Source organism: Dicentrarchus labrax, unplaced genomic scaffold (assembly GCF_905237075.1).
Source record: "Dicentrarchus labrax unplaced genomic scaffold, dlabrax2021, whole genome shotgun sequence".
Lineage (NCBI taxonomy): Eukaryota > Metazoa > Chordata > Actinopteri > Moronidae > Dicentrarchus > Dicentrarchus labrax.
Genome location: NW_026136721.1, coordinates 1,288,912 through 1,312,068, shown reverse-complemented (window position 1 = coordinate 1,312,068; position 23,157 = coordinate 1,288,912). Strand labels below are relative to the sequence as shown.

The 23,157-nt window shown below is 41.1% G+C and overlaps 1 protein-coding gene and 1 long non-coding RNA gene across 21 annotated transcripts in view; one reads left to right on the top strand and one right to left on the bottom strand.

Moving 5' to 3' along the window:
• Positions 1–23,157, bottom strand: part of LOC127355196 (NACHT, LRR and PYD domains-containing protein 12-like) — a 33,193-nt gene that overhangs the window by 5,029 nt on the left and 5,007 nt on the right. For 2 of the 20 annotated variants that reach the window (XM_051385798.1, XM_051385800.1), the window contains 10 exons: positions 13,834–14,069; positions 11,781–13,662; positions 9,415–9,588; positions 9,145–9,318; positions 7,243–7,416; positions 6,817–6,990; positions 6,565–6,738; positions 6,012–6,185; positions 5,522–5,689; positions 5,210–5,299 (listed from right to left, as the gene is read on the bottom strand). In XM_051385798.1, the coding sequence (XP_051241758.1) occupies positions 5,210–5,299; positions 5,522–5,689; positions 6,012–6,185; positions 6,565–6,738; positions 6,817–6,990; positions 7,243–7,416; positions 9,145–9,318; positions 9,415–9,588; positions 11,781–13,662; positions 13,834–14,069 (3,420 nt within the window). The remainder of the gene's footprint in view (positions 1–5,209; positions 5,300–5,521; positions 5,690–6,011; positions 6,186–6,564; positions 6,739–6,816; positions 6,991–7,242; positions 7,417–9,144; positions 9,319–9,414; positions 9,589–11,780; positions 13,663–13,833; positions 14,070–23,157) is intronic. The other 18 variants (XM_051385802.1, XM_051385806.1, XM_051385809.1 and 15 more) reach the window with 16 other exon arrangements.
• LOC127355249 (uncharacterized) lies at positions 4,748–18,591 on the top strand. The gene is made up of 2 exons (XR_007881704.1): positions 4,748–4,847; positions 18,211–18,591. It is a non-coding gene; the product is annotated as an uncharacterized LOC127355249 (long non-coding RNA).

Here is a 23,157-nt window from a genome sequence, read left to right as displayed (position 1 = left end):
GTTCTTAGTCTTTCTCACCCAAACTGGAAAACACTGCAGCCAGTTCTATTTGTTATAGTGTACCGCGCTCCTGGACCGTACTCTGATTTTATATCTGAATTCTCAGAGTTTTTATCAAGTTTAGTCCTTAAATCAGATAAAGTAATTATTGTAGGTGATTTTAATATTCATGTGGATGTTAACAATGACAGCCTTAGTAATGCATTAAATCCTTAATAGACTCAATTGGCTTCTGTCAGAGTGTAAATAAACCAACTCATTGTTTTAATCACACTCTTGACCTTGTTTTATCATTTGGCATTGATATTGAACATTTAATAGTCTTCCCACATAATCCTTTCCTATCTGACCATTATTTAATAACTTTTGAATTCATATTATTAGATTATAAGCCATTAGGCAAAACTTCCTACAGCAGATGTCTATCTGACAGTGCTGTAGCTAAATTTAAGGAGGAGATTCCTTCAGTGTTTAATTCAATGCCATGTCTGAATTTAACAGAGTCCTATAACAACTTTAGTCCCTCTGAAATTGATAATCTTGTTGATAGTGCTACAGGCTCACTACGATCAACATTAGACTCTATTGCTCCTATAAAAAGGAAATTATTAAAACATAGGAGACTAGCACCGTGGTACAACCACCAAACCCGCCAGTTAAAACAAATAGCTAGAAAATCTGAAAGGAAATGGCGCTCTTCCAAATTATCAGAATATCGCTCAATTTGGCAAGATAATCTTAAAACTTATAGAAAGGCCCTCCATAATGCCAGAGGAGCATATTACTCAGCACTAATAGAAAAAAATAAGAATTAAAGCTGCAAGCAGCGTTGGGCGGGACCTCGCACCCGGCGCTCGTCGGGGCACGCCGCAAACGCGTCACGTGCGGTAGGGGTTCGCCGAGGCCCCGCCACGTGCCGTCGTAACAAGCGCGGACGGCAACGCGAATACGTCACGTAAAACTGCTCCAAATCAGCTCCGTATCGCCACGCAGCGCTTCCTTCCTGTTGCCAGTATGCTGTGCTTTCACTTTATCTGAATCTTGTCACGTAGACAAGTTCATGGCGGGACAGTAATACGTAGGCTGATGTTATGAGGACGCGTTCAGGGCGAGACTGTTACAGAATATATGAAGTTTATTGGAAATTGGACATTGCACACTGAAGTTACGAGTACCGTTTCATGGAAAATGGTCTGAATTCGACAAGGGGTCAGTGGCACGCGGTTTGACGTACAGTCACAAATAGCTCAATTCTTCATGTACACTTTGTTTTTATAAGACTGTCCAATTATAGCGGTTTCCCACTATGCTCCACGAACAATACTACCTAGGAAATATGGTTTGTAGATGTGGCTAGTGGGAGTGGAGGGGTGTTTGTGTTTCATCACTTTGAAAAAAAAGACCACAGAATTCAAAATGTCCAACTTTGACGAGACACCTGGGACACGCCCTTCAACGTACAGTCATAAATAGCACAACTTGTAATCAGCAAGATTATTCAAGAGTACTGTCAAGTTTTGAAGCAGATCTGATCAATTCTCAAGGAGTTTGTTTGTTCAAATACAGGACCACGGGCTTCAAAATGGCCAACTTTGACGGCAGGCCACGGACACGCCCTTCAACGTACAGTCACAAAATGAAATGCGTTCATTCAGCACCATGTTGTGACTGTACTGCCCAATTTTGAAGAAGATCCGTTAGAACGTGTAGGAGCAGATCATTCAAATAGAAGCCCTGAAAGGCCAAAATGACATCACAGTGTGACATTTGTTCAAAATGGCCAACTTTGAGGGCACACCACAGACACGCCCTTCAACGTACAGTCACAAAATATAATGCGTTCATTCAGCACCATGTTGTGACTGGACTGCCCAATTTTGAAGAAGATCCGATAGAAGCTGTAGGAGGGCATTATTCAAATAGAAGCCCTGAAATGCAAAAATGACATCACAGTGTGACATTTGTTCTAAATGGCCAACTTTGAGGGCACGCCACGGACACGCCCTTCAACGTACAGTCACCAAATATAATGCGTTCATTCAGCACCATGTTTTGACTGTACTGACCAATTTTGAAGCAGATCCGATAAATTCCCTAGGATCAGTTAGTTCACAAAGAAGCCCAAAAGGTCAAAATGACCACAAAATGGCCGCCAAAAGTGCAAATTTTAAATGAAAATAGCCGACTTCCTGTGGGATTTGAGGTATGGGTCCAAGAGGCTTTTTTGTACGCCCCGGCACATTATACATGCCTATTGAGTTTCGTACATGTCGGTAAAACGTGGCGCCGGGGCTGATGTATTTTTATTCTGTAGGGGGCGCTACAAGCACGAGAAACCCGATTTTTGGTATGTTAGCTTCAGGCACCACTCTACACGTGCTCTGTGAATTTCATATTCATAACTATGACAGTATCCGCACAGTGATTTACCCTGCCACCAGAGTGCCACCTAGTGGCGTGATTTTTTTTCCTTTTTAGGGGAGCCTCAGGGAGCCATGGGGAAGCAGCGTACCAAGTTTCATCTTAATCACACATACCGTTGTAGAGCTATAAACTCCTTCATTTTAAAGAGCGCCACCTTGTGGTGATGACCTGAAATTGTGCACGATGCCTAAGGAAGACATGGGGAACTATGGACCCAAGGTTGGTGTAAATCAGACATACCAACGTGGAGAAATACCCCACTTCCTTTTTTGACGAAAAATCAACAGGAAGTGCTAATTTTATAACTTCCTTATTTTTTAAAATATCAAAATTCTTCAAATTACTTTTGTTGTCAGGACGGTCCACAGATGCTATGTGCAAAATTTCGTGCGAATCGGACAAAGTGTGTAGGATGAACACCAAAAAGTGATTTATGGACATTTTGCGCTCTAGAAAAAAAAAAATCTAGGCGGAAGTGGGCGTGGCCTATATGGGGAGGTTCAGCTCCATTCACCGAACGCGTGGATATAAGGTTTTTGAATGTGAGACAAACTATGCGGGAGTTATTAGCCTTTCAAAATCGGCCGAAACAGCGCCACCTAGTGGCCTACCTACTGGCTGATCTGCATGTGACGCATGGAATCTCTAAGTTTAATGAGGCTTGACAAATCTGCCAAATAAAATTGAGAGTTCGTCAATGCACGGGGCTGGAAAACGCAGTTGAAGTTTACTAGAAATAATAATAATAAACATAGGAAAAACAATATGGACCTTCCAGTTCATACTGGCTCGGTCCCTAATAACCCTAGGTTCCTCTTCAGCACTGTAGCCAGGCTGACAGAGAGTCACAGCTCTATTGAGCCACATATCCCCATACACTTAAGTAAATGACTTCATGAGCTTCTTCTATAATAAAATTATTACTATTAGAGAGAAAATGAATCACCAACTGCCATCAACAGTTATCAGTGGCTCTCCAAGTTCAGGGACTTTTGCTAATGTAAACTTAGATATATATTTAGACTGTTTTTCTGCTATCGATCTTCATCAGTTAACTTCAATCATTTCTTCATCGAAGCCATCAACCTGTCTATTAGACCCGATCCCAACTAGGCTGCTTAAAGAAGTTGTTCCCTTAATTGGCACTTCTTTACTGGATATGATTAATCTTTCTTTATTATCAGGATATGTACCACAGTCCTTTAAAGTAGCTGTAATTAAACCCCTTCTTCAAAAGCCCACTCTTGACCCAGGGGTTTTAGCCAACTATAGACCGATTTCTAACCTCCCCTTCCTCTCTAAGATTCTGGAGAAAGTAGTCGCCAAAGAGTTGTGTGACTTTCTACATAACAATAGTTTATTTGAGGATTTTCAGTCAGGATTTAGAGTTCATCACAGCACAGAGACAGCTCTGATTAAAGTTAATAATGACCTTCTGATTGCTTCTGACAATGGACTTGTCTCTGTACTTGTATTATTAGATCTTAGTGCTGCATTTGACACCATTGACCATAATATTCTTTTACAGAGACTTGAGCATCAAATTGGCATTAAAGGAACTGCACTAAGCTGGTTTAAGTCATATTTATCAGATCGTTCACAGTTTGTACATGTTAACGATGAATCTTCAATAAATACTACAGTTAGTCATGGAGTTCCACAAGGTTCTGTACTTGGACCAATACTATTTACTTTATATATGCTCCCTTTAGGCAACATTATTAGGAATCACTCCATTAACTTTCACTGTTATGCAGATGATACGCAGTTATATCTATCGATCAAGCCCGATGAAATTAATCAATTATCTAAATTACAAACATGTCTTAAGGACATAAAATCCTGGATGAGCTGCAATTTTCTGATGTTAAGCTCAGAAAAAAACGAAATTCTTGTTCTTGGCCCCAAAAACCTTAGAGACTCACTGTCTAAAGATATAGTTACTCTAGATGGCATTAACTTGGCCTCTAGCACCACTGTCAGGAATCTTGGAGTTATCTTTGATCAGGATTTGTCTTTTAACTCCCACATGAAGCAGACCTCTAGGACTGCCTTCTTTCATTTACGTAATATTAAAAAAATTAGACACATACTATCACAGACAGATGCAGAAAAACTAATCCATGCATTTATTAACTCAAGGCTGGATTACTGCAACTCTTTATTATCAGGTTGCCCCAATAAGTCCATTAACGCGCTCCAATTAATTCAGATCGCTGCAGCACGAGTACTGACAGGAACTAGAAAAAAGATCACATCTCTCCTGTACTAGCTTCTCTACATTGGCTCCCTGTAAAATTTAGTACAGAATGGTGCACTGAGCTCCTCTCTTCCTCTCTCTTTCTGCACTCATTCATGTCCCATTAATGCATGTTACTAACTTCACTTCTTCCCCGGAGTTCTTGTGCTTTCTCGTCTTGCAGGTTCTTGTGGATCTCTCTCTCTCTCTCTCTCTCTCTCTCTCTCTCTCTCCCCCCCCCAACTGGTCGAGACAGACGACCACCCACCTAGAGCCGAAGGATCTGTCCTAGGTTTCTGCCTTTTAACAGGCAGTGTTTCCTTGCCCTTGTCTCCAAGGTCTTGCTCATGGTGGTACTGTTGGGTCTCTGTAAATAATGTTATAAAGGAGTTCGGTCTAGACCTACTCTATTTGAAAAGTGTCCTGAGATAACTTCTGTTATGAATTGGCGCTATGCAAATAAAATTTTATTGAATTATCAGGCTGACCCAATAAGTCCAATAAAACTCTCCAATTAATTCAGAACGCTGCAGCACAAGTACTTACAGGAACTCGGAAAAGAGATCACATCTCTCTTGTACTAGCTTCCCCGAGGCGCACTGGGCCTCTCTGACCATGTCACTGTCCACCTGAGTCCTACATACAGGCAGAAATTAAAGCTCTGTAAACCTGTTGTGAGGACATCGAAGCAGTAGACCAGTGAAGCTGCGGAGGATCTTCAGACATGTTTGAAACAACAACAAAAAGAAACAACAAAAGTACTGGAGGAACCCTGGTTCACAGCAATCTGAAAACTGTTCATGTAGTTTTGCTGCAGACTACGACAGATTAATTGATCACCCAAACCCATCTACTGACCTCAGAGTTTCCAGTCTAAACTTTGGACTCCCAGCAGACAGCAGCTTCACTCCTGAATCCTGCAGGTTGTTGTTCCTCAGGTCCAGCTCTCTCAGATGGGAGGGGTTGGACTTCAGAGCTGAGACCAGATAATCACAGCTGATCTCTGACAAACTGCAGCGACTCAATCTGAATAAAGAATAAAAGAGTTAGCGATAGTGGTGCACTTTATTAATGCCTTGGCTACTAAATGTCTTTTGAGTAACACTTAATTCTAACCCGTCATTAAAAGTGTGTATAAACACTTAATACTATTTGATAAATCTACAAGCCTGTGGATGTTTGTGAGTTGGTTGGCCTTAAAATTATGGGCTTTACAGTCGATATAGAGAACAGGCTTTGCCATTAAGTTAATCAGCGTGAACCACAATGTTGTGACTGATAGCATGTTTACTGAACCTGTAGAAATGAATGTTAGTGAAGATTATCATTCATCAAAATGGTGTCTGACCTCAGAGTCTCCAGTCTACAGTGTGGACTCTCCAGAAAACCACACAGCAGCTTCACTCCTGAATCCTGCAGCCCGTTGTAACTCAGGTCCAGCTCTCTCAGATGGGAGGGGTTGGACTTCAGAGCTGAGACCAGATAATCACAGCTGATCTCTGACAACCTGCAGCGACTCAATCTGAATAAAGAATATAACAGGTAGCGTTGGTGGTGCACTTTATTAATGCCTTGGCTAGTAAATGTCTTTTGAGTAACACTTAATTCTAACCCCTCATTAAAAGTGTGTATAAACACAATACTATTTGATAAAACTAAAAGCCTGCAGATGTTTGGGTGATGGTTGTCTTAATTTGTCATTTATTAGGGGGGTTATATTGTAGTGGATTGACATGTTGTCTACTTTGGTTAGTAGTTACTTTAAGTATGGATATGTCATAATTCAATGGATTTTATAATTAGAGAACAGGCTTTGCAATTAAGTTAACCAGTGTGAATCACAATTACTGACCAGTTGTGACTGGTAGTGAGTATTTTCATTTGTGAAAATGGTGTCTAACCTCAGAGTCTCCAGTCTATAGTGTGGACTCTCCACAAAACCACACAGCAGCTTCACTCCTGAATCCTGCAGGTTGTTGGCACTCAGGTCGAGCTCTCTCAGATGGGAGGGGTTGGACTTCAGAGCTGAGACCAGTGCAGCAGAGCCTTCATGTGAGACCAGACAACTTGACAGCCTAGAGGAAGAGGAAGGTTAACATACAAACCAATGTTGACGTGTAAGCTAAGTTTCATATTGGGGGAGGGTCTTCTACCTCAGAGTCTCCAGTCTACAGTGTGGACTCTCCAGTCCAGCACACAGCAGCTTCACTCCTGAATCCTTCAGCTTGTTGTCACTCAGGTCCAGCTCTCTCAGATGGGAGGGGTTGGACTTCAGAGCTGAGACCAGATAATCACAGCTGATCTCTGACAAACTGCAGCGACTCAATCTTAAAAACAAACACAGCATGTACATTAAAATCTGCTCATAATCCAGTTACATATTTTCAGGTCTTAGATCTGCAATTCAACACTACTATTAAAACTACCAATTAAAGTGTATACCTTTTATTAACAGAATGTCTCGATTATTTTATTACTTGGCACTAGCATAATGTCAGTCTCAATCTGACAGACAACAAAAATGTCACAATAATTGAAATGTAAACAACAACAAAATAGCTCATTAACTTCCATCTGACCTCAGAGTCTCTAGTCTATAGTTTGGATTATTCAGTCCAGCCGACAGGAGCTTCACTCCTGAATCCTGCAGGTTGTTGTCACTCAGGTCCAGCTCTCTCAGATGGGAGGGGTTGGACTTCAGAGCTGAGAGCAGATAATCACAGCTGATCTCTGACAACCTGCAGTTCCTCAATCTGAATATTGAACACAGTATATGATTATAAAAGAAAACATTCCTAGTAGAGCTGTATGTTTGTAGCTTGTGTATTTAAGCTGAACTGTCACAGTACGAGGGTCACAGTTCAGCGCACACAGTCCACACAGACTACACAGAATGTTGATTGATAATAATGCAGAACCAACATTTACAAACATAAATTCTTCTACATGAACGTGCTAGGATTAGCACAACAAGCTGATTGGTGTGGGAGTCAGTCACACTATGGCGAGTGCAAAGTTGTTTGGGAACAATTCCAGTTCCAGGTCAACTTAACCCAACTCACTCACTTACACCACGTAGGGATGTCACGATACCAGAAATATATTAGTCAATCCCAAGAACTGGGAACTCTCTTCTTTTGCCCCCGATCTTATTGTGCAATCTGCTGATAGAGTCCTGATCAAATACTTATATTTTCCTTAATAATATAGGTGAATAGCTCTGCATTGCAGGAAGAAAAGAAAACCCTACAACCAAAGTGTTCCTTAATCTTTAAAAAATATATATAATATATTAATATGAATATAGCCCATTATATCTACATATCTATCCATAAAGCAAGAAATCTCTGTCTGTCTGTGTGTGGCTCAAATATCTCTGCAGATCAGGATCAGACTGACCTGAGAGTTTCAACATGGCTGCTGTGTGGTTTAAGGGTGTGCAACGTCAGCTTTGTTTGGACTATAAAGATACCGTTAATAAATTATTTCATAAATGATTTCCGAATTCCGCTAGCATTGTCAACCATAGCCACCGTAGCCACGTGTGCACCAGAGCCAATCACTGCAGAGCCCGTGTTGAAGGTGTTTCCCAGTTGTCAATCTAAACCCGCGGACACTTTATAATCATATGGATGCTGTTATAATGTGTAGTGATTGAGATCCTGACCCACCAAACATCCTGGAAAGTGACGAAATTACGTTTTTCACTCTAAATTACACAATTAGTACATAATAATCACCAGCAGTAAACTGACTCCCTCACTCGCAAGACGAAGAATGTTTTAACACTCCGTGAGTTTTTCGCCGGATGCTGGATCTGGATCTGGATCTGGATCTGGATCTGGATCTCTCTCTCTCTCTCTCCTAAATAATATGTCCTAAATGTCCCTGACGTCCCACCTTCGAACACAACCTCATTTGGCCATCCATGAAAAAGCTACTTAACCTCACACTTTTCTATAGCAATACATACCTCCTACGGGCACTGCACTAGTTATACTAAATAACAAATAAACAGACAACTAACAAACTCTCTCTGTAATCTCTTTTTTATCTTTTCTAGAGAGAATTTCCATTTTTAAAGTATCCAGCAGAGTTTGTTTCTTCACTGCAGCTTTTACCAGAGTTACCTCAATGAACAGTATTCTGAGAACTGATTGCAGTAGTGTGGTGAGTGTGCAGCCTCACACAAAGTTTTGCGAGTAAATCACCCGTAGTACGTTTCTTCTTCCTGTGGAATTTTATAGCCAACTAGAGTATTTGTAAGCATATATGCTGCACCGTCAGGTCTAGAAGAATTGCATCCTCTGCACCTATGGTACTGTAGAAAAACGAGTACCATCAAGTTTTCAAAATTTTCCAACATCCCTACTCCTACAAACCAAATTATGCAACTGTACACCCATAACTGATCATTTTTCCTTTGTTGAATACATGTTCTGAAATGTCACAGTATTTAGAAGTCAATAATGCCCTTTGACCTCAGAGTCTCCAGCTCGGAGTCTGAACTCCCTAGTTCGGCAGACAGCAGATTCACTCCTGAGTCCTGCAGCTGGTTTTCACTTAGATCCAGCTCTTTCAGATGGAAGGGGTTGGACTTCAGAGCTGAGGCCAAAAAAATACAGCAGCTCTCTGGCAGTTCACATCTCTCAAGCCTGAAATTGGAGGATAAATACCAAAAAAGGAAGTGGTCACAGCTATATACTCATAATAAAGAATTATGACGAAATCATCGTGAAAGACATATTGACCTCAGAGTCTCCAGCCTACAATGTAGACTCTTCAACCCAGCAGACAGCAGCTTCACTCCTGAGTAATGCAGATAGTTTCCACCTAGATCCAGCTCTCTCAGATGAGAGGGGTTGGACTTCAGAGCCGAGGCCAGGAGTTCACAGTGAGTGTCTGAGAGTCCACAGCCAGAAAGTCTGAAGTAACAAATATAATGCAAGATCAAAGTTAACAAAGCTTTGAGGATGATTGAACACATTACTATTTACAAATGATGATAAAATAATAATACTGTCACATCAAAGATATGATCCTTGATTTAAACAATACACTCTCTATATCAACAAAAATGACAACTCGTGTCACTAAATTCATGCCAATATTTTTCAAAGTCAAGTATCATTTGTTGTATTTTGTCAAATCCAACTCAAGAGTTCACACATGCTTCCTCTGAAAGAATGCAAGACAGAGAGAGATTCAACATGGCAGCGCACTACTAGACACGGAAGCATTCGCTGCAGCACGAGTACTGACAGGAACTAGGAAAAGAGATCACATCTCTCCTGTACTAGCTTCTCTGCACTGGCTCCCTGTAAAATGTAGAATAGAATTTAAAATCCTCCTCCTCACCTATAAAGCTCTTCATGGTCAGGCCCCTTCATATCTTAAAGAGCTCATAGTACCCTATTACCCCTCTAGAACACTACGTTCTCTGAATGCTGGGCTACTTGTGGTTCCTATAGTCTCTAAAAGTAGAACAGGAGCCAGAGCCTTCAGTTACCAAGCTCCTCTCCTGTGGAACCAGCTTCCAGTTGTGGTTCGGGAGGCAGACACCCTCACCACATTCAAGAGTAGGCTTAAGACATTCCTCTTTGATAAAGCTTATAGTTAGGGCTGGATCAGGTGAGTCCTTAACTATCCCTTAGTTATGCTGCTATAGGCCTAGACTATCGGGGGATTTCCCATGGTGCACTGAGCTCCTCTCTTCCCCTCCCTCACTTTCTGCACTCATTCATGTTCCATTAATGCATGTTACTAACTTCACTTCTTCCCCCGAGTTATTGCCGTTGCTGTGAATCACTCACTCACTCACTCACTGGTCGAGACAGACGACCACCCACCTAGAGCCGAAGGATCTGTCCTAGGTTTCTGCCTTTTAACAGGCAGTTTTTCCTTGCCCTTGTCGCCAAGTGCTTGCTTGCTCATGGTTGTACTGTTTGGTCTAGACCTGCTCTATTTGAAAAGTGTCCTGAGATAACTTTTGTTATGAATTGGCGCTATACAAATATAATTGAATTGAATTCAAGATTAAACAATAATTAGAATTCACAGTAATAACCCGAACAGGGCACCACTTTGCTATTCCTCAAGCGGATTACAAATACTCAGCCTGGCTTCATTTATTAACACGTCAACTGTCAATTGGAAGAAAGCTGACTCATCCACAGGACAGACAATCTTTCCACCAACAACAGTGAGGTCAGTGTATTCATTCCATCTACGAAAAACTTAATGTCCTTGGTTTATTACACCATGAAATAAAGACCTGTGCTCTACCCTCGAGTTCACGCACTAATAAATCGTAACACTCCAAAACAATAACACTGAAACCACAGCAGGAACTGCCTCAAAGGGAGTTAACAACTCTCTGGATTTCACTGACTTTACTCCAGGGAACCACCAAGGTAGCACTGAGAGGAAAAATCATATCAAATTCATCTGACGAGAAGAATAACTTTACCTTGAATGTAATTATAATGATTTCGGTCTGGGGATTGAACTAATGGACTTCCAGTCACAAGCTCTGTTTATACATTGGTCTACTATCATGCCTGTCTGTTGTGGTGCAAATGTGGGCAGGAGAGGGCAGTAAGGGAACAGAATGAGGGGCAGGGTCAGAGTAACGACTTCACCTGTGTCTATCATATGTGCAAAAAACTTAAATTACCAACAAAAAAAAAGTGACTGAAACTCAGGGAATAAACCGTCAAAGAAAAAAAACAAACAAACTTCCCATTGTAAATTTACAACTACACACTATGTCATACCTTTGCTGTTTTTATGGTTAAAAGTGGTGTTTGGTCGTATAATATTCCTAATAACAAGTACTCCAATGTCTCTGGATCATTGAGTCGATTCAAGCCAGTTTCCATTAAATGCAGCATGTTTCTGAAGTTTAAAAAAATAATTAATATTATATTATATATAATCGTGATTTCAATTTTGACCCAAATGATCGTGATTATGATTTTTTCCATAATCGAGCAGCCCTAAGTCACATATTGGGTTGGATTGTGCTCCCTGATACCTGCTTCAAAAAACTGTGACATAGTGACAGTAATGTTGAATAATGATATCAGTCAATGATATCAATCATATCTGCACTCACCGACCCTTTCTGCAGTTCCTCACTGCTGGAATCAGTCTCTGTCGTCCCTCCACTGACGTTCTGTACTTCTTCAGGTCCAACTCATCCAGAACCTCCTCTGACATCTGCAGCATGTAGGCCAGAGCAGAGCAGTGGATCACAGAGAGTTCCTTCTCTGATCTGTTCTCTGACTTCAGGAGCTCTTGGATCTCCTGATGGACTGAGTGGTCATTCATCTCCATCAGACAGTGGAAGATGTTGATGCTTCTGTCAGGAGAGATTTTGTGGGTGTTCATTTCCTTCAGGTTGTTGATGGCTCTCTGGATGGTTTCTGGACTGTTGTCTGTCTGACCCAACAGGCCTCCTAAGAGTCTCTGGTTGGACTCCAGAGAGAGGCCATGAAGGAAGCGGACAAACAGGTCCAGGTGGCCATTTTTACTTTTGAGAGATTTCTCCATGGCACATCTCAGGAAGACATCCAGGGTTGAGTAATTGTCATTAACGCAGTCTTCATCAACATCCTTATAACATTCATCATCACTGATGTCATCAACATCATCATCATCATCATCCAGGGATGAATCACTGTCTTCATTGTCCCAGTATTTCCCAAGGAAACCCTCCAGTGCTTTGGTGATCCTGTTGGTGTAACAGTGGAACATGTAGACTGCAGCCAGAAACTCCTGAATGCTCAGATGAACGAAGCAGTAGACTGTTTTCTGGAAGATCACACTCTCTCTTTTGAAGATCTCTGTACAAACTCCTGAGTACACCGAGGCCTCTGTGACATCAAGACCACACTGCTCCAGGTCTTCTTGGTAGAACATGATGTTTCCTTTCTCCAGTTGTTCAAACGCCAGCCTCCCCAGCTTCAGGAGAACTTCCCTGTCAGCCTTTGTCAGCCCCTGTGGACTCTTCTTATGTCCCTCATCATACTTCTGCTTCTTCCTCTTTGTCTGAACCAGCAGGAAGTGTGAGTACATGTCAGTCAGGGTCTTGGGCAGCTCTCCTCTCTGGTCTGTAGTCAACATGTGGTCCAGAACTGTAGCAGTGATCCAGCAGAAGACTGGGATTAGACACATGATGTGGAGGCTCCTGGAGGTCTTGATGTGTGAGATGATTCTGTTGGACAGATCTTCATCACTTACTCTCCTCCTAAAGTACTCCTCCTTCTGGGCGTCAGTGAAGCCTCGTACTTCTGTTAACCTGTCGACACATTCAGGAGGGATCTGATTGGCTGCTGCAGGTCTGGAAGTTATCCAGACGAGAGCCGAGGGAAGCAGATGCCCCTTGATGAGGTTTGTCAACAGCACGTTGACTGAAGACTTCTGTGTGACGTCAGACACAACCTCATTGTTGTGGAAATCCAGTGAAAGTCTGCTTTCATCCAGGCCATCAAAGATCAACAAAAGTTTACAGACAGCGAGCTGCTCTGCTGTGGCCTTCTGTAATGTTGGATGGAAAACATGGAGCAGCCTGAGAAGACTGTACTGCTCATATTTGATCAGGTTCAGCTCCCTGAATGAAAGCAGAATCACCAGACTGACATCTTTGTTGTTCAAGCCCTCAGCCCAGTCCAGAGTAAACTTCTGCACTGAGAAGGTTTTTCCAACGCCAGCGACGCCGTTCGTCAGAACCACTCTGATGTGTCTCTGTTGGTCAGGTGAGGCTTTAAAGATCTCGTGGCACTTGATTGGAGTCTCATGGAGGATCTTCTTGGAAGCTGTCTCAAGCTGCCTCACCTCATGTTGGGTATTAACCTCTTCACTCTGTCCCTCTGTGATGTAGAGCTCAGTGTAGATCCTATTTAGAGGGGTTCTGCTTCCTGGTTCAGTCACATGTTCACATTTCCTCCTCAGACTGATCTTGTGTTCATCTAAAACCTCCTGCAGACCAAGGTCCACTGTAAGACAATAAAACAGGTCTAAATTATAAATAGTGTTTGGTGAATGGAAGGAGGGAGATTTTTTTAGATGCAGCAAAACTTTAAAATACCGCGATGAACCATATGTTATTGTTACAACAGAAGCAAAATACAGTTTTCAGACATCAGCAGACAGATGTTCAGTCTTACTTTGTACAGTGCTGGGCTGACTAGCTGTCTGCAGTCCAGCTCTTGTTCCAGATCTTTCTCCACACTGGGGACAGGAGGAGTCTCCTGATGAAGCAGACTGGTCCCAGTATGAGGTGATGCACTGTCTGCAGAACCAGTGTCCACAGCTGGTAGAGACTGGATCCTTCAGGATGTCCTGACACAAAGAACAGCAGGACAGCTGCTCCTCCACAGAAACATGACTCCTCTTCCTCTCTCTGCGGACACAAAGACATTTCTTTCAAACAAAAGCATTTGATTGATAGAAACAAAACACTGCCAGTGCTGTAAAGATGGTCTGACAGCACAACACTCTGACTGTGTGAAAATCTGATATTTTCACAGAAGGTAAAAGTGTGTGCCCTGCTCATGTCAGTTGAAGTGTCAATAACAGTGGACGGCAGCATAGGACCACCTTCTGGTTCATGGACAGTCGGCACCGGATCAGAGAGCGTCGGAGGCCACCAGAAAGTGATCAAATACACCAGCAGAAACACTTGTATCACTCCTATAGGACAGGTTCAAATCAACCAGTGTTGAGTTCAGAGGATTTTGTAGATTAAGTCTAGTCGACTTAGTGATTAGCTGTGATAGATTAAAACAGCAACAGACGGGACTTCCGAACAAGATGGCGGACGGGTTAGCAGCATAGCTTCCAGCTCCCCCTAGTCGGTAGAAATAAAACCACTCCATTTGAGCAACTCGACATACAACTGACATAAACTTTGAGATGAGTGGTAACCGAAGCCAGAGAAACACTAAAGACCCAAAGAAAACTTGAGAAAGGTCTACAAGAGGTCTCCGACGAAAGTGAACTAGAGAGTGACGCAACGGAGAAAATGGACCACGCCGAAGTACTGAAAGCTGGACTTGCCGGCATCAGTAGCGATATACAGGACCTCAAGCAGGAACTCCAAAACGAGCTGACAACATTCAAAGACGAACTCAAAGGTGAGATGAAACAAGAAATTGTGACCTTAAGACAAGACATAGAGCGAAAGCTTACAGAAAATCACAAAGAACTTCAGGAACAGAAAACTAGCCTAACTGGGGCACAGGCTTGCATAGCCGAGTTGGAGGAGTATGACAGAGTTATGTTTATACAGGAAACTCACCTGTCCCAGACAGAACATGAAAAATTAAAAAAAAAATTTGATTTAGGAACTCATATTATAGTACATATAAACAAGGACGTAGGAGGGGGGTTATGACATTGATCCCAAATTCAACTATATTTATTTGTGAAAAGGAAATCAAAGATAAAGAGGGAAGATATGTGCTAGTGAAGGGAAAACTAGAAAATGAACCTGTTACGTTGATGAATGTTTATGCACCCCCAGAAAGCAGTAAACACTTCTTTAAATCCCTGTTTAATGTTATTAAACAGCAGACATTACAAGAGAAGAGATTATTCAAGCGATAAATTCGCTTAAAAATAATAAATCTCCAGGGAGTGATGGTTACCCTACAGAATGGTACAAGGTTTTTAAGGAAGAGTTGTTGCCAGCACTCCAGGCCTCTTTTAACTGCACACTTAAAGAAAATAAAATACCATTAACGTGGGCAGAAGCAATTATTTCAGTCATTTTAAAACCAGGCAAAGATAAAGACAGATGTGAAAGTTATAGACCGATCTCAATAATAAATATAGATTATAAAATACATACATCCATCATCTCCAAAAGAATAAATAAATTTATAGCAGAATTAATAGATGAAGACCAAACAGGGTTCATACCAGGTCACCAAACACAAGACAGTATTCAAAGAATTTTACAAATAATTGGCCAATCACAAAAAAGGAAACAAAGTACTCTACTGGTTAGTATCGATGCAGAAAAGGCATTTGACTGTGTTAATTGGAAATTTCTCTATCAAGTGCTAGAACGATTTTGATTCAATAAAAAATCTGTACAACTGATTAAAACACTGTATCAAAAACCTTCAGCTAGAATAAACATTAATGGAAATTTGACCGAAAAAATAAAAGATCGACCAGATAAGGATGTTGTTTGTCACCAATTCTCCTCGCGATCTTTATGGAACCTTTGGCTCAAGCAGTTAGACAAACTAAGGAAATTAAAAGGTGTCACAATCAAGGGTGTAGAACATAAAATTGGGCTTTCTGCTGATGACATAATAGCTTTCCTCGAGGAACCAAACATAACGCTCCCTAATCTGATGAAGTTACTAGAACTGTATGGACATCTGTCAGGATATAAAATCAATGTATCTAAAACTTAGATTTTAGCACTCAACTATAACCCATCGAGAGAGATCCAGGAATCATACAAATTGAATTGGAACTTAAAAAACAATTAAATATTTGGGCGTTATGATCACTAAAAACCTATCTGAGCTGTATAGTGCAAATTATAAAAATCTAAAACAAGAAATACAGAAAGATATAACAATTACCACTGGACTTAAACTCAAGAATTGACATAGTTAAACTGAATACTACCCAGATTTTTATACATGTTCCAATCCCTGCCAATAGATGTCCCCCGAGGCCAATTCATAGGATGGGATAGAATGATCTCTAGATTTGTTGGGGGGGGGGACCAAGAGTCAGGTATAAAACTCTTTTCTAAACTCTTTAGAAAGAGGTGGTATGGGTCTTCCAAAACTGATGGAGTATTTCTAGGGAATAACTGCTTGGTGTGTGTTAGAAAACAAAGGGGAGCTGATGATTTTTGAAAATCTCAGAGGAAGATATGAATTAGATGCACACGAAATCTTTAGATACTTTCAAGTAAGGGACTACTATAAAAATGAGATCAAATCGGATTCTTCCAGAGAAGTGAATGATGTCATCTGAATCATAGTTAAAGCATATCAGGAAACTAACATAAGAATAATCTCATCATTATATCAAGGATTGAATACTAACAACAAACATTCGACTAAATACATTAAGGTGAAATGGGAGGAAGAGCTTAATGTGGAAATTCCAGATGAGGAGTGGCATAAAATGTGTAAGATACATCACTCATCCACTAATTCACGATTTTGGAGAGAATTTCCATGGAAGAATCTGACCAGTTTTTTTATTACACAGAAAATGAAAAGTAAGCAGCTGCGCAGCCGTCAGAAATGCTGGCGAGGATGTGGATCTTTTAATGTAGACCACTCTCACATTTTTTGGAATTGTCAAAAAATAATTGTATTTTTGGGAAATGATATGTAGGGAGCTACAGCAAATATTAGGATATAGAGTGCCTAAGACCTGTTTAGTGCTTTATTTATGCAAATTCTCACAAGAGATTGTTATCAACTGTGATGGATACTTGATCAAAATACTGCTGGTGGCGGGCAAGAAAGCCATCACTAGGAACTGGGGAAAGGAAACACCACCAACGAAAGACCAATGGGTAACAATTGTGGAAGAAATCTTTTTAATGGAAAAATTGACACACATTTGGCTACAGGAAGCACAACTGGACCAAAAATGGGAAAAATGGACCCTATACAAAGCTCTAAATGATGATAGTGGACTGGATTAATAACTGATAGATATACCAATCTGTAAAACTGTGAGAATATTATGCTCTCCCCAGGCAGTTATAATATTTTAATTTTAATTATTTTTTTTAATTTTAGTTTTTTTTGTATGTGTTCTGTTATTGTAACAATTTGTCAATAAAGAAAAAAAACAGCAGCAGACTCTGAAATAATCAGAGGAGTCAGAAAAGCCAATCAATGTTTAAATCACAAGACAATTTCCTCTCTATTAACATACCTAGAGAGTAGCCTATATTAGTACATCACCACTATTTCATATTTTATAAATATAGCCAGAGCTCCTCCCCTCCTCCTCCTCCTCCCCCTTGGACTGCTTTTTCCTGGAGTTCCTCCAAGGATGGTGTCTACGAGACTAAGAAACAGTGATTACACAAGTTTGCAATTGATAAGAAAGTTCTGGCCAGGAGGGGATGTCTGGTGGAATAGAAATGGACAGTGATGACCTTTTGACTGATCATGTGTAGGAGCTGTGCTTTCTCTGTTGAGAGAAACAGCGTCACAATTAAATAAGTTAGGTCAGAAATACATTAAAATTGCTTACAAAGAGGAAGTATCAACAGTAGCCTTTGAGCCAGATTTATAGGGTGGCAGACACAGCTGAACTTGGTATCGCCAATTCGAGGAGATGGCAGCAGACCAGAGACAAGACATTTATTTTCTAGAATACAGGATGCTGTCAGTGAGGTTTTTAAAAGCCATTTTTAAGTGTTTCCCACTGCTGTTTGAGATTGTTAGAGCCAATATCTCTCTCTTTCTGCACTCATTCATGTCCCTTTAATGCATGTTACTAACTCCACTTCTTCCCCGGAGTTCTTGTGCTTTCTCGTCTTGCAGGTTCTCATGGATCCTGGTGGAGCCTCCTGCCATGGTCCTGCTTGACTGCCATTGCCAATACTGTTGTTGCTGTGCACCTGTCTGTCTGTCTGTCGCTCTCTCTCTCTCTCTCTCTCTCTCTCTCTCTCTCTCTCTCTCTCACCCCAACTGGTCGAGACAGACGACCACCCACCTAGAGCCGGAGGATCTGTCCTAGGTTTCTGCCTTTTAACAGGCAGTTTTTCCTTGCCCTTGTCGCCAAGTGCTTGCTCATGGTGGTACTGTTGGGTCTCTGTAATTAATGTTAAAGAGTTCGGTCTAGACCTGCTCTATTTGAAAAGTGTCCTGAGATAACTTCTGTTATGAATTGGCGCTATACAAATAAAATTGAATTGAATTGAATTGAATATGAGTTAAGACTTTAGATGCAACAGAATGATTGTGAATGAGTTTATGAGAGATACCTGGACTCTAGGGTAGGTTTACTATGATAGGGAGGGGGCTGATCCATGTTGCGCTCTACAAGTTGAACCAAAACCATGGTTGATGGATCCCAGCTGACAGGCTGGGCCTTGGTTTCCTCAATGAGGGCAGAGGCTGAGCTGGTGCTTGCAGGGTTTGTGTGGCAACCTGATGTGGCCTTGAAAGTGGAAGAGATGTGGTGAACATGAGGGGCGGTAGCACTCAGCCAAGGGTGGGAATTGGGACATGTCAAGGACAGTAAACCTGTTTGACGTCTGGAGAACCTCCGTTGTAGCAAGGTGGACGATGTCCACTGGATCTGCCTTTATAGACCAAGGACCAGGATCTTGATGGAGTAGACTGGAACATTGGGTTTTCCCCCCAGTCATACCAAGGCATCAACAGGTTGTGCAGGTGGAGGCACTGGGCATGGTATGGCAGGGGTTGCTTTTGCCTTGTCTGAGGCAGAGTGGAGCATGGCACGGTCGAGTTGAGCTTTCCCCCAGTGATGGTGAAAAATCCCAGTTCAACCCACAGTGATCACAGAGTCAATTAACTGTTCATCACCAGCAAGCAGAGAGAATGGAGTATGTCTTGAGATTTAGATTGCAAGGGCTCCACAACGGGAGGAATTGAATAGTTTTCTCTGGACCCCTCCCCAATGTGACCAGTGATGACATGTATAGCCGCATGTCGTCATTCCACCGCTGGCTGTCGAGGTGGTGTCCAGCAAACGATGTGGGCTTCATTGATAACTGGAAGCCTTTTTGGGGAAAACCTGGTCTGATTAGGAGAGACGGCATCCATCCCACTTTGGATGGAGCGGCTCTCTTATCTAGAAATATGGCGAAATTTATTTCTAAAACCTGACAGTCGAGAGTTGGGACCAGGAAGCAGAGCTGCTGTCTTACACACTTCTCTGCGCTTTCTTTAGAACAGTCACCAACCCAAAACCCCCGACCACCTAAATTATTTAAAGAAATAAAAACAAGAGGAGTTCAACATAAAAATCTAATAAAAATTAAAACTAACTCCTCAGTAGCACAAAATAAGAGAATGAAATGTGGACTGTTAAATATCAGGTCTCTGTCCTCTAAAGCTGTTTTAGTGAATGAATTAATATCAGATTATGATATTGATTTACTTTGTCTTACTGAGACCTGGTTGTCCCACGAGGAGTATGTTAGCCTAAATGAATCCACCCCCCCAGTCATATTAATACTAACATTCCTCGAGGCACTGGCCGAGGAGGTGGAGTAGCAGCCATATATGATTCGAGCGTTTTAATGGACCCTAAACCTAAACTAAATTATAATTCATTTGAAAGCCTTGTTCTTAGTCTTACTCACCCAAACTGGAAAACACTGCAGCCAGTTCTATTTGTTATAGTGTACCGCGCTCCTGGACCGTACTCTGATTTTATATCTGAATTCTCAGAGTTTTTATCAAGTTTAGTCCTTAAATCAGATAAAGTAATTATTGTAGGTGATTTTAATATTCATGTGGATGTTAACAATGACAGCCTTAGTAACGCATTTATATCATTAATAGACTCAATTGGCTTCTGTCAGTGTAAATAAACCAACTCATTGTTTTAATCACACTCTTGACCTTGTTCTATCATATGGCATTGATATTGAACATTTAATAGTCTTCCCACATAATCCTTTCCTATCTGACCATTATTTGATAACTTTTGAATTCATACTATTAGATTATAAGCCATTAGGCAAAACTTCCTACAGCAGATGTCTATCTGACAGTGCTGTAGTTAAATTTAAGGAGGAGATTCCTTCAGTGTTTAATTCAATGCCATGTCTGAATTTAACAGAATCCTATAACGACTTTAGTCCCTCTGAAATTGATAATCTTGTTGATAGTGCTGCAGGCTCACTACGATCAACATTAGACTCTATCGCTCCTATAAAAAGGAAATTATTAAAACATAGGAGACTAGCACCGTGGTACAACCACCAAACCCGCCAGTTAAAACAAATAGCTAGGAAATCTGAAAGGAAATGGCGCTCTTCCAAATTATCAGAATATCGCTCAAATTGGCAAGATAATCTTAAAACTTATAGAAAGGCCCTCCGTAATGCCAGAGGAGCCTATTACTCAGCACTAATAGAAGAAAATAAGAATAACCCTAGGTTCCTCTTCAGCACTGTAGCCAGGCTGACAGAGAGTCACAGCTCTATTGAGCCACATATCCCCATAAACTTAAGTAGCAATGACTTCATGAGCTTCTTCTATAATAAAATTATTACTATTAGAGAGAAAATGAATCACCAACTGCCATCAACAGTTATCAGTGGCTCTCCAAGTTCAGGGACTTTTTCTAATGTAAACTTAGATATATATTTAGACTGTTTTTCTGCTATCGATCTTCATCAGTTAACTTCAATAATTTCTTCATCGAAGCCATCAACCTGTCTATTAGACCCGATCCCAACTAGGCTGCTTAAAGAAGTTGTTCCCTTAATTGGCACTTCTTTACTGGATATGATTAATCTTTCTTTATTATCAGGATATGTACCACAGTCCTTTAAAGTAGCTGTAATTAAACCCCTTCTTAAAAAGCCCACTCTTGACCCAGGGGTTTTAGCCAACTATAGACCGATTTCTAACCTCCCCTTCCTCTCTAAGATTCTGGAGAAAGTAGTCGCCAAACAGTTGTGTGACTTTCTACATAACAATAGTTTATTTGAGGACTTTCAATCAGGATTTAGAGTTCATCACAGCACAGAGACAGCTCTGGTTAAAGTTAATAATGACCTTCTGATTGCTTCTGACAATGGACTTGTCTCTGTACTTGTATTATTAGATCTTAGTGCTGCATTTGACACCATTGACCATAATATTCTTTTACAGAGACTTGAGCATCAAATTGGCATTAAAGGAACCGCACTAAGCTGGTTTAAGTCATATTTATCAGATCGTTCACAGTTTGTACATGTTAACGATGAATCATCAATAAATACTACAGTTAGTCATGGAGTTCCACAAGGTTCTGTACTTGGACCAATACTATTTACTTTATATATGCTCCCTTTAGGCAACATTATTAGGAATCACTCCATTAACTTTCACTGTTATGCAGATGATACGCAGTTATATCTATCAATCAAGCCCAATGAAATTAATCAATTATCTAAATTACAAACATGTCTTAAGGACATAAAATCCTGGATGACCTGCAATTTTCTGATGTTAAACTCAGAAAAAACCGAAATTCTTGTTCTTGGCCCCAAAAACCTTAGAGACTCACTGTCTAAAGATATAGTTACTCTAGATGGCATTACCTTGGCCTCTAGCACCACTGTCAGGAATCTTGGAGTTATCTTTGATCAGGATTTATCATTTAACTCCCACATAAAGCAGATCTCTAGGACTGCCTTCTTTCATTAACGTAATATTAGAAAAATTAGACACATACTATCACAGACAGATGCAGAAAAACTAATCCATGCATTTGTTACTTCAAGGCTGGATTACTGCAACTCTTTATTATCAGGTTGCCCCAATAAGTCCATTAAAACGCTCCAATTAATTCAGAACGCTGCAGCACGAGTACTGACAGGAACTAGAAAAAGAGATCACATCTCTCCTGTACTAGCTTCTCTGCATTGGCTCCCTGTAAAATGTAGAATAGAATTTAAAATCCTCCTCCTCACCTATAAAGCTCTTCATGGTCAGGCCCCTTCATATCTTAAAGAGCTCATAGTACCCTATTACCCCACTAGAACACTACGTTCTCTGAATGCTGGGCTACTTGTGGTTCCTATAGTCTCTAAAAGTAGAACAGGAGCCAGAGCCTTCAGTTACCAAGCTCCTCTCCTGTGGAACCAGCTTCCAGTTGTGGTTCGGGAGGCAGACACCCTCTCCACATTCAAGAGTAGGCTTAAGACATTCCTCTTTGATAAAGCTTATAGTTAGGGCTGGATCAGGTGAGTCCTGAACCATCCCTTAGTTATGCTGCTATAGGCCTAGACTATCGGGGGATTTCCCATGGTGCACTGAGCTCCTCCCTTCCTCTCTCTTTCTGCACTCATTCATGTTCCATTAATGCATGTTACTAACTTCACTTCTTCCCCAGAGTTCTTGTGCTTTCTCATCTCGCAGGTTCTTGTCGATCCTGGTGGAGCCTCCTGCCATGGTCCTGCTAGATTGCCATTGCCAATACTGTTGCTGTCTGTCTGTCTCTGTCTCTCTCTCTCTCACTCTCACCCCAACTGGTCGAGACAGACGACCACCCACCTAGAGCCGAAGGATCTGTCCTAGGTTTCTGCCTTTTAACAGGCAGTTTTTCCTTGCCCTTGTCGCCAAGTGGTTGTTCATGGTGGTACTGTTGGGTCTCTGTAATTAATGTTTAAAAGAGTTCGGTCTAGACCTGCTCTATTTGAAAAGTGTCCTGAGATAACTTCTGTTATGAATTGGCGCTATACAAATAAAATTGAATTGAAATTGAATTGAATTAAAACGGGTAACAATTTGTAAAACTGAGCT